Here is an 18693-nt window from a genome sequence, read left to right as displayed (position 1 = left end):
CACTCCAGGGGGGCAGAGATTCCATCCCTGGTTGAAGATCTAAGATCCCTTAAGCCTCACAGCAAGGCCAAAAAAAAAAATTCCTACAAGATGAACACTCCATCTAAAAAAACAGATAAAGGATATAAACAGGTCACCTCACAGAAGAGAAAAATATGCATTTATATATGTGAAAAGCTGGTCGTCCTTATTAGGGAATACATGTAACAATGATTTTAAACATTTCTATTGTGGCAGAAACTTCCATGAATAGCACTGACTTAGATCATTGTTTTGCCAGCCTTTCTTCTTTTCAAACGTAATGCACTTTAACATGAAACTGTTTTAGCTCTGTCTCAAAAAATTTGCTATTTTCAATATCATTCAGTTCAAGTATTTTCTTTTTTCCATAGCACTTTCTCTTAAGACCTACAAGTTATTTAGGTTCAGAAGCAGGAGTAGGAGGAGCCTAAACCACAGCATTAAAAAGGCTTGTGAATCACAGAGGTGCCACTTTTGCACTTTGGGTTCGGGGCAATCCTGACTTTATCCTCAGCCGGTTTGCAGTTATATTGCTTCGTTTTCAAACTTTGGAAGTTCTTTCCTCCTCATTTGTCTTTCTGGGTTTTTGTTTGGCCATGCCACGGAACCTGTGGGATCTTAGTTCCACAACCAGGGTGTTGAACCCTGGCCATTGGCAGTGAAAGCATCAAGTCCTAACCGCTGAACCACCAGGGAATTCTCGTATCTTTTTCTTTCTTTCTTTCAAATATTTATTCATTTACTTGGCTGTGCTTGGTCTTAGTTGCAGCATAAGGGCTCTTCAGTCTTCATTGTAGCATGTGGGATGCAGGATTTTTAATTGTCACATGTGGTATTTTTAGTTGCAGTATGTGGGATCTAATACCCCAACCAGGAATGAACTAGGACTCCCTAATTTGGGAGCACAAGTCTTACCACTGGACTACAGGGATGTGCTTCCCATGATCGAACCCAGGTCTCCCACATAGCAGTGAATTCCTTACTGTCTGAGCCACCATAGCTTTGACTATAAGAACTTTGGTCAGCAGAGTGATGCCTTAGCTTTTTTTTTATGCTCTCTAGGTTTGTCATAGCTTTTCTTCCAAGGAGCACACTTCTTTTAATTTTGTGGCTACATTCACCGTCCACAGTGATTTTGGAGCCCAGGAAAATAAAATCTGCTGTTGTTTTCATTTTTTCTCATTTGTTTCCCATTAAGTGATGGGACCAGATGTCGTGATCTTCATTTTTTGAATGCTGAGTTTTAAGCCAGCCTTTTCACTCTCCTCTTTCGCCCTCATCAAGAGGCTCTTCATTTTCTGCCATTAGGGTGGTATCATCTGCATATCTTAGGAGACTGAAATGCAAAAGTAGGAAGTCAAGAAACACCTGGGGTAACAGGCAAATTTGGCCTTGGAATATGGAATTAACCAGGGCAAAGGCTAAGAGAGTTTTGCCAAGAAAATGCACTGGTCATAGCAAACACCCTCTTCCAACAACACAAGAGAAGACTCTACACATGGACATCACCAGATGGTCAACACCAAAATCAGATTGATTATATTCTTTGCAGCCAAAGATGGAGAAGCTCTATACAATCAGCAAAAACAAGAGCAGGAGCTGACTGTGGCTCAGATCATGAACTCCTTATTGCCAAATTCAGACTTAAATGGAAGAAAGTAGGAAAACCCACTAAACCATTCAGGTATGACCTAAATCAAATCCCTTATGATTATACAGTGGAAGTGAGAAATAGATTTAAGGGACTAGATCTGATAGAGTGCCTGATGAACTATGGGCGGAGGTTCGTGATATTGTACAGGAGACAGGGATCAAGACCATCCCCATGGAAAAGAAATGCAAAAAAGCAAAATGGCTGTCTGGGGACGCCTTACAAATAGCTGTCAGAAGAAAAGTGAAAAGCAAAGGAGAAAAGGAAAGATATAAGCATCCAAATGTAGAGTTCCAAAGAATAGCAAGGAGAGATAAGAAAGCCTTCCTCAGTGATCAATGCAAAGAAACAGAGGAAAACAACAGAATGAGAAAGACTAGAGATGTCTTCAAGAAAATTAGAGATACCAAGGGGACATTTCATGCAAAGATGGGCTCGATAAAGGACAGAAATGGTATGGACCTAACAGAAGCAGAAGATATCAAGAAGAGGTGGCAAGAATACACAGAAGAACTGTACAGAAAAGACCCATCTTCATGACCCAGATAATAACGATGATATGATCACTCACCTAGAGCCAGACATCCTGGAATGTGAAGTCAAGTGGGCCTTAGAAAGCATCACTACGAACAAAGCTTGTGGAGGTGATGGAATTCCAGTTGCCCTATTTCAAATCCTGAAAGATGATGCTGTGAAAGTGCTGCACTCAATGTGCCAGCAAATTTGGAAAACTCAACAATGGCCACAGGACTGGAAAAGGCCAGTTTTCATTCCAGTCCCAAAGAAAGGCAATGCCAAAGAATGCTCAAACTACTGCACAATTGCACTCATCTCACACGCTAGCAAAGTAATGCTCAAAATTCTCCAAGCCAGGCTTCAGCAATACGTGAACCGTGAACTTCCAGATGTTCAAGCTGGTTTTAGAAAAGGCAGAGGAACCAGAGATCAAATTGCCAACATCCGCTGGATCATGGAAAAAGCAAGAGAGTTCCAGAAAAACATCTATTTCTGCTTTATTGACTATGCCTAAGCCTTTGACTGTGTGGCTCACAATAAACTGTGGACAATTCTGAAAGAGATGGGAATACCAGACCTCCTGACCTGCCTCTTGAGAAATCTGTATGCAGGTCAGGAAGCAACAGTTAGAACTGGACATGGAACAACAGACTGGTTCCAAATAAGAAAAGAAATACGTCAAGGCTGTATATTGTCACCCTGCTTATTTAACTTATATGCAGAGTACATCATGAGAAATGCTGGGCTGGAAGAAGCACAAGCTGGAATCAAGATTGCCAGGAGAAATATCAATAACCTCAGATATGCAGATGACACCACCCTTATGGCAAAAAGTGAAGAGGAACTAAAAAGCCTCTTGATGAAGGTGAAATTGGAGAGTGAAAAAGTTGGCTTAAAGCTCAACATTCAGAAAACAAAGATCATGGCATCCGGTCCCATCTCTTCATGGCAAACAGATGCGTAAACAGTGGAAACAGTGGCAAACTTTATTTTTCTGGGCTCCAAAATCACTGCAGATGGTGATTGCAGCCATGAAATTAAAAGATGCTTACTCCTTGGAAGGAAAGTTATGACCAACCTAGATAGCATATTCAAAAGCAGAGACATTACTTTGCCAACAAAGGTCCGTCTAGTCAAGGCTATGGTTTTTCCAGTGGTCATGTATGGATGTGAGAGTTAGACTGTGAAGAAAGCTGAGCGCTGAAGAATTGATGCTTTTGAACTGTGGTGTTGGAAAAGACTCTTGAGAAGACTCTTGAGTCCAAGACTCCTTTGGACTTCAAGGAGATCCAACCAGTCCATTCTAAAGGAGATCAGTCCTGGGTGTTCTTTGGAAGGACTGATGCTAAAGCTGAAACTCCAGTACTTTGGCCACCCCGTGCGAAGAGTTGACTCATTGGAAAGGACTCTGATGCTGGGAGGGATTGGGAGCAGGAGGAGAAGGGGACGACAGAGGATGAGATGGCTGGATGGCATCACCGACTATATGGACATGAGTGTGAGAGAACTCCGGGAGTTCGTGATGGCCAGGGAGGCCTGTCGTGGTGCAATTCATGGGGTCGCAAAGAGTTGGACACGACTGAGCGACTGAAATGAACTGAACTGATCTGCATATCTGAGGTTGTTGATAGTTCTCCCAGGAACCTTGATTCCAGATTGTGCTTCATCCAGCCCAGCGTTTTTCATGATGTAGTCTGCATATAAGTTAAATAAGCAGGGTGACAATATACAATCTTGACATACTCCTTTCCCTGTTTGGAACCAGTCTGTTGTTCCATGTCCAGTTCTAACTGTTGCTTCCTGACCTGAATACAGATTTCTCAAGAGGCAGGTCAGGTGGTCTGGTATTCCCATCTCTTTCAGAATTATCTAGTCTGTTGTTGTCCACACAGTCAAAGGTCTCATCGCTTCATGGCAAATAGATGAGGAAACAATAGAAACAGTGACAGACTTTATTTTCTTGAGCTCCAAAATCACTGCAGATGGTGACTGCAGCCACGAAATTAAAAGATACTTGCTCCTTGAAAGAAAAGCTGTGACAAACCTAGACGGCATATTAAAAAGCAGAGACATTACTTTGCCAACAAAGGTCCGTGTAGTCAAGGCTATGGTTCTTCCACTAATCATGTATGGATGTGAGAGTTGGACCATAAAGAAGGCTGAGCACCAAAGAATTGATGCTTTTGCACTGTGGTGTTGGAGAAGACTCTTGAGAGTCCCTTGGACTGCAGGGAGATCAAGCCAGTCAGTCCTACAGGAAATCAACTCTGAATATTCACTGGAAGGACTGATGCTGAAAGTGAAGCTCCAATACTTTGGCCACCTTATGTAAAGAGCCGACTCATTATGCTGGAAAAGATTGAAGGCAGGAGGAGGAGGGGATGACAGAGAATGAGATGGTTGGATGGCATCACAGACTCAATGGACTTGAGCTTGAGCAAGCTCCAGGAGATGGTGAAGGACAGAGAAGTCTGGTGTGCTGCAGTCCATCGGGTGGCAAAGAGTGAACACGACTGCCCAACAACAAATTATTGTTTGTCTTGCTTGGTTTTTTTCTTGTTTCTGCAGTTTTTCACTTCTAATTAAATTTGTTCTTGGAAACTCATGGAAGGTCTAGGACCTAAAGTTTTCCTACCAATAAGAGACAGGATACATTGGTGGGGGTGGGCGGCGGGTGGTCTGTCCCTGGGAAAGCCCTGCAGGGTCCTGCTCAGTTATACGATGAAACAGACTCACAGTGCCAAGTGTTCGGTAGAAATGGAAATGCCAGTACTGTTAGTGGAAACACACATTGCTTCAATCAGTTTGAAAAAGCACTTGCCTGTACCTGCATACTAGAATGGGTCAGTCAGTAACAAATCTGCCTGCAATGCAGGAGACCCAGGTTTGAATCCTGGGTCAGGAAAACCCCCTGGAGAAAGAAATGCCAACCCGTTGTGGTATTCTTGCCTGGGAAATCCCATGGACAGTGGAGCCTGGTGGGGTAGAGTCTATGGGGTTGCAAGAGTCAAATACCACTTAGCAACTAAACCATTGCCACATGCATTATCAGAAAATCTCATGTCTAGACATACAGATATAGCTGTCCTAGAGAAATTAGTATGAAAGACACACACAGGTTCATAGGCAGCTTATTCAAAAAGGCAAAATAAGAGCCTCAAATGTCAGGCACAGTAAAATGGACATATAAGACTATGCCCATTCACCCAGGGGAATTCTACCCAGCAATGAAAACAAATGTTCCAGAGCTACACACAGTAAGAATGCATCTCACTTATTTAAAAGAAAACCAAGAGCAGGGGAAGAGAAACTGTATTGTGTGATTCTATTTATTTAAAGTTTAAAACAAAGAAAACTGAATCCCTGGTGCTAGAGGTCACACAAGTGGTTACTTTGGGGAGCAGAGAGTGGCCAGGAAGGAACATGGAGATTTCAAAGCTACTTGATGGTAGAGAGATGAAGCAAGTACAATTTCAGGTACAGTAAAGGCAGAGTTTATTTTCTTGGCTCCAAAATAACTGTGGATGGTTACAGAGGCCATGAAAGTAAAAGGCGCTCACTCCTTGGAAGAAAAGCTGTGACAAACCTAGACAGCATATTAAAAGACAGAGACATTACTTTGCCAACAAATGTCCATAAAGTCAAAGCTATGGTTTTCCCAGGAGTCAGATACAGATGGAAGAGCTGGACCATAAAGAAGGCTGAGTGCTGAAGAATTGATCTTTTCGAACTGTGGTGCTGGAGAATGGAGAACACTCTCAAGAGTCCCTTGGACTGCAAGGAGATCCAGCCAGTCAATCCTAAGGGAAATCAACCCTGAATATTCAGTGGAAGAACTGATGCTGAAGCTCCAATACTTTGGCCACCTGATGGGAAGAGTCAACTCATTGGAAAAAACCCTGATGCTGGGAAATATTGAAGCAGGAGCAGAAGGGGTGACAGAGGACGAGATGGTTGGATGGCATCAGCAACCCGATAGAATGAGTTTGAGCAAGCTTTGGGAGATGGTGATGGACAGGGAAGCCTGGCGTACTGAAGTTCATAGGGTCACAGGGAGTCAGACACGACTGAGTAACTGAACAACAAAAGCCAGGCAGGGTCTTTATGTACAGCTGGCTGAACCTCAACAGGGCTTTTCTGAATTTCTGGAGGTGGGTAGAACATAATTTTTAGCCAGATCCCTTGCTGCAACACGTCTGGAATATTTTGTGTTCATAGTCATCTTCTGTGTAGTTTTTCTGGGTGGCACTTGGGCGTCAGTGTTCCTCACAATGATGGATGCTGTCTCTCTCAGTCCCAGCTGAACTGAAGTTCGAATCATGACCTCTGTTTCAGGAGGCAACCCTCGCAATTGCTCTGGCATTTTGAATGACTGGTGATGCTTGGTTTGGTGCTCTGTCTTCTCCTTCAGGTTCAAAAACTGTAGCCGGCACCTGGAACATGGAAAGACCCTCTTGTTCCAGTGCCTCCAAGCGTGATTTACGAAGGATGTCGCCAGTTTGAAAATTCTGAGGCAAAGCAGACAGAGCAAATTGTTCGTGTTTCCATGGCACGTTCTAAAATGCGCCTCTACGTCGGCAAAGGCTGACGATCTGTAATTGCAAACGCGGCACACGTAGGGCATTTCGCCAGGTTTGTGACTGTCCTTCATGTGCTGTAAGAGAACCTGATCTGTTTCGAAGGACAATTCACAGATTTTACAGACCGCGGAGGGCTCCCGGGAAGCGTGGACACTTTCAATGTGACACTGCAGCTGGAACGGGGTGGGGAACTGGCGGCGGCAGTGCTGGCAGGCGGTGTGGATTTCCCAGCCGTCACCCTTCTGCCTCTCAAGCTCCAGGTGGTTCCTCACGTGGGTCATAAACTTGACATTTTTTAGAACTCTCAAGCAGCTGAGGCATTTAAAGGCTGTGTGAGTCTTCTGTTCTGGCTGCCCATCTCCTGTATGCTGTCCATAGTAAAAGTCATCAAGTAACATGATCAGATTTCCTTTCATGGGATCAACAGTCTTGCTCTGACTTGCTAGAGTCAAAAAGTCTGTTTTCTCCAGCCCTTCCAAACTACATGTTCTGTCTGGATCCATAAGACTGAAGCATGCCTGGTTATTTGCGTGAGTCCGTGAAAGTGATGCCCCGCCATGAACATGGCTCGGTGAGGTCAGGAGATCTTCCAAGGTCATAATCGTGTCCTTTGTAGGAGAGATACCTGGAGAGGGCATGGTGGAGGCAGGTCCCCCTGGGATTCCATCGCTAAGTTTGGGTCTTTTGGGATTCCCAGTGTTAAAATTTACATCTGAAGTAGGACATCGCTTTGAATTAAGAGGACTTTCATCCTTGACTCCTAACGAGAGAACAGCTCCAGATAGACAGTGAGACCGCCGAGAGAGCAATTCTGAATTGTGAAGCACGGCTTGCAGAGAGCTCGTTTTATAATCAGGTTTAGATGAAGGCTCGAAAATAATAGGATTGTCTCTTCCTCCCCATTCAGACTGAGAAGCTGGGGAGACGGCCGCTGGCTCTGATGCTGGGGTCCTGAGATTTGCAGGCTGCGACGTGCAGGAGGGATCTGGACCCACGTGGCCCTTCTTTCTTCTTGAAGATGAGTCCCTGGTCACTCCATTCAAAATGTTAGAAATGACTGGCTTTGAACTTGAAATCCCTCTGACAAAGAGGGTTTCAGCATCCTCAGTGACGTGCTGCACTCCAACAAAGATGAGCTCAGCATCGCCATCGTCCTCGTCTCTGGGTTTGGACCCTGCGGTCTTTGTCTCGGGTTGTGGTCGTGCTTGTGCTTCCTCACACGGGAAGAGATGGGCCATTTTACAATCGCTTTTGGCTTCAAGTGGCCCCTCCTAGTGTTTTTTCCACCTAAAGGCAACCACAGGACAAGGTCATCTCCCCTGATCTCAGGTGTCACTCTCTGTGGTTTCCGTTAACCCTCAGTTGTTCACCGAAAATACTAAATGGAAAAGTCCAGAAATAAATAACTCACAAGTGTTAAATTGCATGTCATTCTGAGGAGTGTGATTGGAATCTCATGCCATCCTGCTTCCTCCTGCCCAGAATGTGAATCGTTCCTTAGTCCTGCACATCTCACCCGTTTGCCACTCAGTTACCACAATGACTGTTGAGACGTCACAGGGCTTGTGACCAAGTCACCCTTATTTTACTCAATAACAGCCCCAAAGCATAAGTGGAGTGATGCTGCCCATTTAGATATGCCAGAGAGAATCCATTAAGTGCTTCCTTTAAGTGAAAAGATTGAAGTTCTCAATTTAATATAAAAAGAGAAAAAACTGTATGCTGAGGTTGCTAAGATCTGTGGTGAATGTGAGGAAGAGAAAAGAAATCTGGGTTAGTTGTGCTGTCAGACCTCAAACTGCAAAAGGTATGGCCACAGAACATAGTAAGTGCTTAGTTAGGGTGAAAAAAAATCACTAAATTAGTACAGTAATATATTTTACATAGAGACTACATTCACAAAACTTTTATAAAAGTATATTGTTATAATTGTTCTATGTTATTATTACTCCTTCCATGGTGGCTCAGATGGTAAAGTGTATGCCTACAATTTGGGAGACCCAGGTTCGATCCCTGGGTCAGGAAGATCCTCTGCAGAAGGAAATGGCAACCCACTCCAGAATTCTTGCCTGGGAAATCCCATGGACAGAAGAGCGTAGTAGGCTGCAGTCCATGGGGTGGCAAAGAGTCGGACACGACTGAGCGACTTCGCTTTCACTTTCCTGTTATTATTAGTTGCCAATCTCTTACTGTGTTTTTATAAAATAAACTGCATCACAGGTGTGTCTGTATAGAAAAAACATTGTGTATATAGGGTTGATGCTATGTGAGGTTACAGATGTCCACTGGGGGTCTTGGAACTTATTCTCTTTAGTTAAGTGGTGATGATTATATCTCTTTCAAAAGACAAAATTAGTACCTGATTTAATCATTGGCTGAAACACTGAGATAACTATTAACACCCTTTGGAGAAGGAAATGGCACCCCACTCCAGTGTTCTTGCCTGGAGAATCCCAGGGACGGGGGAGCCTGGTGGCTGCCGTCTATGGGGTCACACAGAGTCGGACACGACTGACGCGCCTTAGCATTAACACCCTTATTCTATACCTAAGGAAACATCTCAGACTCAGTTAAGTGACATGACAGTTTTAAACTTACTTCTCCAGCCCCCACTTTTGCCTTGTCTCCCCTTGGTGGCCCCAGCGCTCCTGTTAAACTCTACAGGAGAGCTGGTAGGCACCGTTTTGCTTACAGATCTCCAATCTCACTCAGAAATGCTGACCAACATAAAATGTCCAAAAGAGCCCCCAGCTGTTCCTTGGGGGTGCCCCTCACTCCCTCCACTCTGTGAGTCCAGAAGGCACCAGACTCTATACACATGGATCAAAAATATTTTTTAAAAAAATTCCAGAAAGTTCTAATAGCAAAACTTGAACCTGCCTCATGCTGGCAACTATATATATATAGCATTTACACTGTACTTGAAACTGTTTACACAGCATCGACATTGTATTAGGTATTGTAAGGAATGTGGAGATGATTGAAAGCATGCAGGAGCATCCCCTTAAGTTACATGCAAAGACTACACAATTTTATATAAGGGACTTGAGCACCCATGGACTTTGGTATCTGCGGGTGCAGGGTTCCGGGACCCAATCTCCCAAGGGTATCAAGGAGAGAGGACCGGGCCTTCTCAGGACTTCTGCTGCTCCCCCTGCCTTGGACGCTGTCTCAAGTACCATCACCCAGCTCCTGACCTGCCTCGGTCCACAGTTTCTCTGCCAGGCTTCCCTGACCATGGTGTCAGAAAACACAGCCTCCCCCAACTCACATGCCATATTCACCTCCAGAGCTATTGGGCTGCTGTATTTTTGTTTCTAGAAAAACATGTGGCATCTGTCAGTGCTGCATGTCTGCTGCATAAATAAACAGTAACTGATTAATACAATCATTTATCTGTACCACAGGCTCGACCCACTAATTCCTGGCTCCCTGGGTACTTACACTTGATCTTAGCCAAAAGGCTGAGAAGCGATTTCTCCAAGCATTTAATGAAATCCAAATCTTAATGATTTAAAACTGTCATGCAAGGGAGCAAGTCAGCCAGTATGTAGCAGGATGCTGACAGGGCCGGTGGTGGTCATTGAAATAAAAGGTTTGTAACACAATTTCTCTCCATATAATACATTTGTTGATAGTTTCCATGCCATTAACATGTTTCATTGACATTAAGGGACATTCTAAAATTTACATTTGACCATTTCTGATACCAGATCACATTTCATCAGTAGCATATCATAGTTTGTTTGGCTGTGTGTAAATCGTGGCCGTAGCGGTAAAGGACGCTCCTGCCAATGCAGAAGACATAAGAGACGCATGTTCCATCTTTGGGTCAGGAAGACCCCCTGGAGGAGGGCATGGCAACCCACTCCAGTATTCCTGCTTGAAGAATCCTATGGACAGACGAACCTGGTGGGCTACAGTCCATGGGGTTGCGAAGAGTCAAACATGACTGAAGCAACTGAGCACACATGCATACACATGTATATAAATATATATAAAAGTTTATAGTGGTATGAAAAATAATGCTGTGGGACTTCCCTGGTGATCCAGTAGTTAAGACTCCTCACTTCCACTCCAGGGGGCATGGGTTCAATCCCTGGTCAGGGATCTATACCCCACATGCCACAGGGTGTGGCAAAAAAAAAAAAAAGGAATAATGTTGCATCTTACAGCTGATGTCATCTGAGACTTAATAAAAATTTTTATTTTCATAAGCAGAATCCAGCCTACTAAATTCATGTCACAAGTCACTAATGGGATGCTAGCTGCATTACATAGGCAAATGGTTTAGACAGGGATTGACAAATTGGCTTGCCTCCTGTTTGTTTTTTTCTCCCAACAAGCAAGCTAAGAATTTAGGTTTTTTTAACTTTTTATGTTTTAGTTTTTTTTTAACTTTTAAAAATACGTTTAATATTTTTACATTTTTTTTTAATTTGGGGGGAGCAAAGGAATATTTTGTGACATGTGAAAATTATATGATATCTAAATTTCAGTGTCACAAATAAAGTTTTATTGGAAAACAACCGTGATCATTTGCCGCTGCCCAAGGCTGTCTTGCCTGGAGAATCCCAGGGACGGGGGAGCCTGGTGGGCTGCCGTCTATGGGGTCACCCAGAGTCGGACATGACTGAAGCGACTTAGCAGCAGCAGCAAGGCTGTTTCACACTGCTAATGGCAGAGACCGCATGGCCCTTAATGCCTGGTTACTCTCTAGCCCTTTACAGATAAATTTTGCAGACTCATGGCTGCAGAGAACAAAATGAAGCATTCCAAACCCCATGGCTCACCAGCTCCTGAAGTCCAGTTGACTCAGTGCAGCTAAGGGTGAGGCTGGAGTGTCTTTGTCTCCACGTCCCAGAGAGATTTTTGTGGAAATGCCAGCACCACGTCCTGTGTCCTGTGTCCGTGGAACTCCTACCTGGCTCTCCAAAAGCCTTTTCTCAGTGAGGCCGGATCAGGAGATTCCAAGCCTTTTAAAGCCCATTCTAATCCAATCCACAGTATCCAAACGGGACTCCAATCAGGTTTCTGAACCAGTTTTTCCCCATAGGATCTTTCAACTAGAAACCTTTCTACCAAATTGCTAGAGAGAGGAAAGAATGTGGGTGGGGCTTCAGGGCCCCTCCCAGGGGCTATTTCCCAGGTCTCAGTGTGGTGAGAGTCCCCACTACCCTCTATCTGGCATCCAGAGGCCCACCACCTTATCTCCAGTTTATCTGCATCTTTAGTTATTTGCGGTTCAGCAGCTTAAGGACAGGGGAAGGTGGTCCACACAGCTATTCCAACAGAGCTCCCGCTCATGTCAGGAACCTAAAAATGCAGGGGTCCTCTTCCAATGCTAGAAAATTCTCCAGCTGCAAACTGCAAACCCCTGTTCTCTTCTGGGGGCAAGGGGGGTGGATTGGGGGGTGGGGGGCCAGGGTGAGGGTGCAGGAAGCAAGCTTACTCCCAAGTGATCTGCACTTGAAGACTCAGCACCCGCTGGATTCCCGGGGTCCTCACTGTGAACCCCAGGAGCTCTTCTAGGCAGGGGCTCATGCTTTCTTAAACCACATCAGGGGTGTCAGGTCACACCCTGGTCCCCCATCTTCTCCCTCCCTCCCTCACTCCCCTTCTTCTCTCTCCTTCCCCTTTGCACCACCTAGATTATATCTCAAGCTTTCCCTCCCACTGCCTTTACAGCCCTCCTCCCTTAGGGGGAGCGAGGATTTCAGAGAAGAAATATGTGTATTTCCATTCCTTATAAGGTAACAGACTCACTGAATTAGAACAAAAATGAAGTTCACTAATGAACATGATCTTCAGTGCTGTAACCAGATATAACATCAAAAATACCTTTCTTATCAAATCAACATGTGTTCACCTTAAATTTACACAATATATGTCCATTGCATCTCAATGAAGCAAGAAAAAACAAAAAACCTGACCATTAGAAAGAGCTCGTTTTATACTCTTTTATTTTATTTTTTTTTTAATTTTTGACCAGCTTCCAGGCACTGAATTAAGCACCAAAGATAAAAATTTGCCTTGCCTCCAAGAACTCGAGTTCAGTGAGGAAAAAAGATCAAACCCTTGAGTGATTTCAATATAATGTGATATGTACCATGAAAAGTCATACACAGGCTTCAACTTCAGCCTGGGTGGGAGTGGAGAGTGAGAAAAGGCAGATAAAGGCAGTTGAGAAAGGGTTCCAAGAAGAGGTACCTACTGTGTTGAGTCCTAAGAGCCAACGAGGTGGCAGTTGCCCAGTGAGTGATGAGGAAGACAGGCAACAGCATGTACACTGGCCCCAGGGCCATGACCTTTAATTGCAAAAGACCTCTAACTGTAAGGAGTTCAGTGAGTCTCCAGACTGTGTAAGAACGTGGAAGGAGCTGGGACATGAAGAGATTTGGAATGCCAAGGAACCACTGATGGTCTTTATACTTGGAAGCACAACTGCACCTCTAAAGCTATTGTTGAAAGGTTGTTGTTGAATCACACGAAGACACCGGGATTCTTGGCCCCCGGAGGAGAAGAATTCAATCCGGGGCCAGAGACGAGGCTTGATCGCTCAGAGCTTTTGTGTAATAAAGTTTTATTAAAGTATAAAGGAGATAGAGAAAGCTTCTGACATAGGCATCAGAAGAGGGCAGAAAGAGTACCCCTATACTCTTTTAAAACGGTTGTTGGTGAGTGCTGTGCCTAGTCGCTCAGTTGTGTCTGACTCTTTGTGACCCCATGGACTGTAGCCAGCCAGGCTCCTCTATCCCTGGAATTCTCCAGGCAAAAATACTGGAGTGGGTTGCCATGTCCTTCTCCAGTGTCGGTGAGTACCAAAACCCAAGGCTTCCCTGGTGGTCCAGTGGTTGAGAGTCTGCCTTCCAACGCAGGGAACGTGGGTTTGATCCGTGGTTGGGGAACTAAGATGCCACATGCCAGAGGGCAGTAGAACCAACGCAGGATCCTGCATGCCACAACTAAGACCCCAGGCAGCCAAAAAAGTAAATAAAAATAAATACTTTTTAAAACTCTATGCTATTTACATTCTTCTGGATATATTTGAAAGCATGATATTAACAGTTTTATTTATTTATGGACACACCGTGAGACTTCCTGCAGGATCTTAGTTTCCTGACCAGGGACTGAACCCAGGTCACCAGAGTGAAAGCACTGAGCACTAACCACTGGTTTGCCACGGAATTCCTAGTTTGATTTACTTAAAGGGTTTGTTTTTATTGTATGCCAAAAGCTACTCCTTTGCAGTGTGTGCACTTGTGACAAAAACATTTTGGATGTCAATTTTAAAATGTTTGCAAAAACTTAGCGGAAAGAAAGGAAAATTTTGACTACTTACTTATGCTTCTAGGCTTCCCTGATGGCTCAGACAGTAAAAAATCTGCCTGCAGTACAGGAGACCGGGGTTTGATCCCTGGGTCAGGAAGATCTCCTAGAGAAGGGAATGGCTGTCCACTCCAGTATTCTTGCCTGGAGAATTCCATGGACAGAGGAGCCTGGGGAACTACTATCCATGGGTTTGCAAAGAGTCGAACACAACTGGATGACTAACACTTTCACTTTCATATGCTTCTAAAGATTGCTCAAATCTCAGAATCACCTGGGACATTGTTAAACACAGAGATTCCAGGGCTGCATATCACACCTAAGAAACTCAAATTGCCAGAGGAGGGGGTCTGGGAATCTGAAAGTTCAATGTTTGCCTCACTTGATTCTGAAGTGAAGTGTATCCCAGGGTGTAAAATCCTCCAATACTTTGGGAAACATTGATCTCTGGTGGCTCAGCGGTAAAGAATCCACCTGTTAATGCAGGAGACCTGGGTTCAATCTCTGGGTCGGAAAGATCCCCTGGAGGATGAAATGGCAACCCACTCCAGTATTCTGGCCTGGGAAATCCCATGGACAGAGGAGCCTGGCAGGCTACAGTCTATGGGGTCACAAAAGAGTCAGACACAACTTAGCAACTAAACCACAGCAGTGAAAGTGAAAGTCGCTCAGTCGTGTCCGACCCTTTGAGACTAGAAGGGTCCTCCAGGCTAGAATACTGGAGTGGGTAGCCTTTCCCGTCTCCAAGGGATCTTCCCAACGCAGGGATCAGACCCAGGTCTCCCGCATTGCAGGCAGATTCTTTACCAGCTGAGCCACGAGGGGAGCCCAAACAACAGCAAGAATATGTTTAAAATACCCCAGAATCTACTCCTTCAGGAGGCCCTGAGGGTCGAGGGTCAGGAATTCATTTTTTCTTCCTGTGACACGCTGAGCGCCTGCCTTGGGAGGAGCAGGTTATTGGTAATTCAATAAACCAATCAGATGCTGTAGCTTGAGCTGGGAGTTCATCCTCCCCACCACCCTTCAGGATTCTAGGACCTCTCCACCCTCTGTTGGGGCTTTTGGATGTCCTTCGTATTGAAGGAAGTTAGGGTATAAGCAAAGCCCAGAGATCTGGATCCAAACTTCTCAGTCTGGGCCACACTTGCAAATCTCCTGGGCTGTGCTTCTTAACCCTCAGTGAATCTAAGGAATTGCCTACGTGTCTTGTGCAAAAACACATTCTCGTCCAACAGCTGTGGGTGGGGCCTCAGGGTCTGAGTTTCTCACAAGCTCCAGGTGTTTCCCAGGCTACTTAAGGTGTCCATATTAAACAGTGAGTACTAGAGAGCTTTTGAAAAGTACTGATGTTCTGGTTGATTCTGCCGGTCTTACTCCATACCCCCAGAATCAGTATCTCCAGGAATGGGACCAGGGAGTCAACGTTATTAAAGGTCTCAGATATTTCTAAGGAGCAGGTAGGGTGCAAATGTGTAGCCAGGCAAATCACCCTACCATCAACCCTGTTTGGGGCTTCCTTGTGTCCTGCAAAATCCATATGTTGAGGGGACTTTCACAATGGTCCAGTGGCTAAGACTCTGCACTCCCAGTCCCTGGTCAGGGAGCTAGATCCCACGTGCTGCCCGGAAGACCGAAGACCCCACGTGCCACGACTAAGACCTGGTGCGGTCAAAGAAATTAATGAATTTTTTAAAATTATCTGTAGAAGTCCTAACCCCCAACACTTTGGAATGTAACCGTATTTGGAGATACCTTTAACGAGGTGATTAAGTTAAAACGAGGTCACTAGGGTGGGCCCTAGACCAATCTGATGGTTCTCTATATAAAAAGAGAGAGGGGAATTCCCTGCAAGGCCAGTGGTTAGGGCTCAGAGCTTTCACTGCCAAGGGCCCAGTTTCAATCCCTGGTCTGGAAACTAAGACCCAGAAGCGAAGCAGCACCGCCAGGAAAAAAAAAAAAAGATGAAATTAGGACACACAAGACATCAAGGATGCGTGGGCATAAAGGGACAGGAGGACACGAGAGTGCAGCTGTCTGCGCATCAAGGAAAGAGACCTGCGGAGGCACCACACTGTCACCACCTTGATCCTGGACTTCTGGCCTCCAGAACTGGGAGAAAAACGTTTCCTGTTGTTTAAGTCTGTGCTATTTCTGGTGGCCACCTTAGTACTTTAACACATTCTTTAGATGAGGGGTCCCTAGAGAGGGCTCACCTCAAGGACAGGTAGGGGGTATGCAGGTGATGACTCAGCTCCCAGGGGACTCCCACCCATCAACAAATGCCCACCCGCCCAGATTTTCCAGGACGCAGCCTGTTCCTGTGGACCCCTTCTTGCAGACCACAGCTGCTAAAGGTCCCCGCCCAACTCTCTTTCTGGCCCCAACTTTTTTTTACTTCTCTCCTAGATTGTGAAGGACAGAACTTGAGAACAGAGCGAGGCCTGTGCTCAAACCATCCTGGATGTGAAGGGGAGTGTGTTTTACCAAAAAAAAAAAAAAAGGAAGAAAAACCACAGCTGTCCAGCAGAACACACTGAAGCTTATCACCAGATGTACAGAAAAGCCTTCATATGTTAGGTTAGGAAGAAGCAGAGGACATGAGTTCAGCCTTTTCTGCAGGGAAGGTTTCCAGGAAGGACAGCATGCTTTCTGTAGATGGGTTGAGAGCAGATGAATTTATTGGAAGGCATTTGGGTCTGTAGCCAGGAAAGGAATACGAGTGGGGAGGGGATATGTCGTCCTTCAGTTCTCTCTATCTCCAGAAGTTTCTATGATATGGGCCATGGTCACAGGGCTCCCAGAGGTCAGCGAGAGAGGAATGTTTGGTGACTTCATCAAAGCCTGACCCATAGAAGGCTGCCTCTCAGCAGCCAATGTCAGACTTCTGGGCCGTCTGCCAGGCTCAAGAAATGACCTACTGGGAACTCTCTGGTAGTCCTGGAGTGGTTAGGACTCTGCACTTTCACTGCTGAGGGCATGGATTCTATCCTCAGTTGGGGAACTAAGATCCTGCAAGCTGCGTTCGCAGGCCGCCTAAGAAACAAAAACAAAGACAGACATGACCTTTCCCACCTTTCCTTCCATGGAAACCCCAGGGCCAACTCCAGTCCAGGTCCATTGCTGTGCTCAAGGAGGAAGCTCCCTGGCGCTTGTGGCCATGGAGTGACATGTGGTCAGCCTGAGTGTCCACCCCTCACACCAACTGAGAACCCGGTACCCAGGAGGAGGTCAGGCCCTCAGGACACAGGCTGGTGCCTGCTGACCTACAGATCAGGGCTGTGTGAGAAGTGGACTCTACAAGGTGGCCAGAAGGCACGCCTTTCAAAAGGGCACTCATCCAGGTGGCCAGCCTCTACTCACTTCCTCCGTCTCTAGGGGAGAGCTTGGCGCTTCCATTGTTCTCACAAACCTTTTCCTCTTCTACTCTCCCTGGAACAGCTTTATCTCAAGAGACTGTTGTTGTTAATTTGCCCAGTTGTATCTTCAACCCCACGGACTGCAGCGCGCCAGACCTCCCTGTCCCTCACCATCTCCTGAAGTTTGCCCAAGTTCATGTCCATTGCATTGGTGATGCCATCCAGCCGTCTCATTCTCTGTCGCCCTCTTCTCCTTCTGCCCTCAATCCTGCCCAGCATCAGGGACTTTTCCAGTGAGTCAGCTGCTCACATCACATGACCAATAGAGTGGGCCTTCAGCTTCAGCATCAGTCCTTCTAACAAGTATTCAGGGTTGATCTCCCTTAAGATTGACTGGTTTGACTTTCTTGCTGTCCAAGGGGCTTTCAGGAGTCTTCACCAGCACCACAACGTGAAGGAACAATTCTTTGGCGCTCTGCCTTCTTTGTGGTCCAGCTCTCACAACCGCACATGACCACTTGGAAGACCGTAGCCCTGACTATACAGACCTTTGTCGGCAGAGTAACGTCTCTGCTTTGCAACACACTGTCTAGGTTTGTCATAGCTTTCCTGCCAAGAAGCAGCCGTCTTTTGATTTCACAGTTGCAATCACCATTGCAGTGATTGCACATCCCAAGAGAGGAAATCTGTCAGGACTTCCACCCTTTCCCCTTCTATTGGCCATGGAGTAATGGGGCCAGAGGCCACGATCTTAATTCTTTTAATACTTAGTTTTAAGCCGGCTCTTTCACTCTCCTTCTTCATTCTCACCTAATCAGTGCAGAGCTTCTGGCTTCTTGCTGCTTCTGCTCTCAGTTCTAACTCACTGAGTAAGAAATCATAAAAGGATGGTTTCGCAGCTTAAATCAAGGGTGGGACAGAGAGGGGCCAAAACATAAGGGACCGTGACACACTGAAAAACTCAATGACTTGCACCACCTGCCTACCCACAGGATTAAAGGTGAAGTCAAAGTGTTAGTCAGTCCTGCTGATTTATTGTGACTCCATGTACTGTAACCCGACAGGCTCCTCTATGGAATTCTCCAGGAAAGAATACTGGAGTGGGTAGCCACTCCCTTCTCCAGGGGATCTTCCCGATTCAGGGACTAAGCCTGAGTCTCCTGCATTGCAGGTGGATTCTTTACCAGCTGAGCCACCAGGGAAGCTCAAATCAAGGTGATGCTAATTTCCAGGACAT

The 18693-nt window shown here is 45.6% G+C and overlaps 2 protein-coding genes across 5 annotated transcripts in view; one reads left to right on the top strand and one right to left on the bottom strand.

Moving 5' to 3' along the window:
• Positions 1-18693, top strand: part of LOC113907274 (immunoglobulin lambda-1 light chain-like) — a 320444-nt gene that overhangs the window by 176886 nt on the left and 124865 nt on the right. The window lies entirely within an intron of this gene.
• On the bottom strand, positions 6217-11811 carry LOC113907271 (zinc finger protein 280A-like). The gene is made up of 2 exons (XM_027566207.1): positions 11562-11811; positions 6217-8055 (listed from the first exon to the last, which is right to left on the bottom strand). Exon 2 carries the CDS (start codon positions 8004-8006, stop codon positions 6312-6314), a length of 1695 nt encoding a protein of 564 aa, XP_027422008.1. The 5' UTR covers positions 8007-8055; positions 11562-11811; the 3' UTR covers positions 6217-6311.

The sequence above is a fragment of the Bos indicus x Bos taurus genome, chromosome 17 (assembly GCF_003369695.1).
Source record: "Bos indicus x Bos taurus breed Angus x Brahman F1 hybrid chromosome 17, Bos_hybrid_MaternalHap_v2.0, whole genome shotgun sequence".
NCBI lineage: Eukaryota > Metazoa > Chordata > Mammalia > Artiodactyla > Bovidae > Bos > Bos indicus x Bos taurus.
This window is presented reverse-complemented; position numbering and strand designations above follow the sequence as displayed.

What these genes read in the sequence shown, in the direction of transcription:
- LOC113907271 (XM_027566207.1), bottom strand. Translation starts at nt 8,006, where the DNA reads ATGGCCCATCTCTTCCCGTGTGAGGAAGCACAAGCACGACCACAACCC.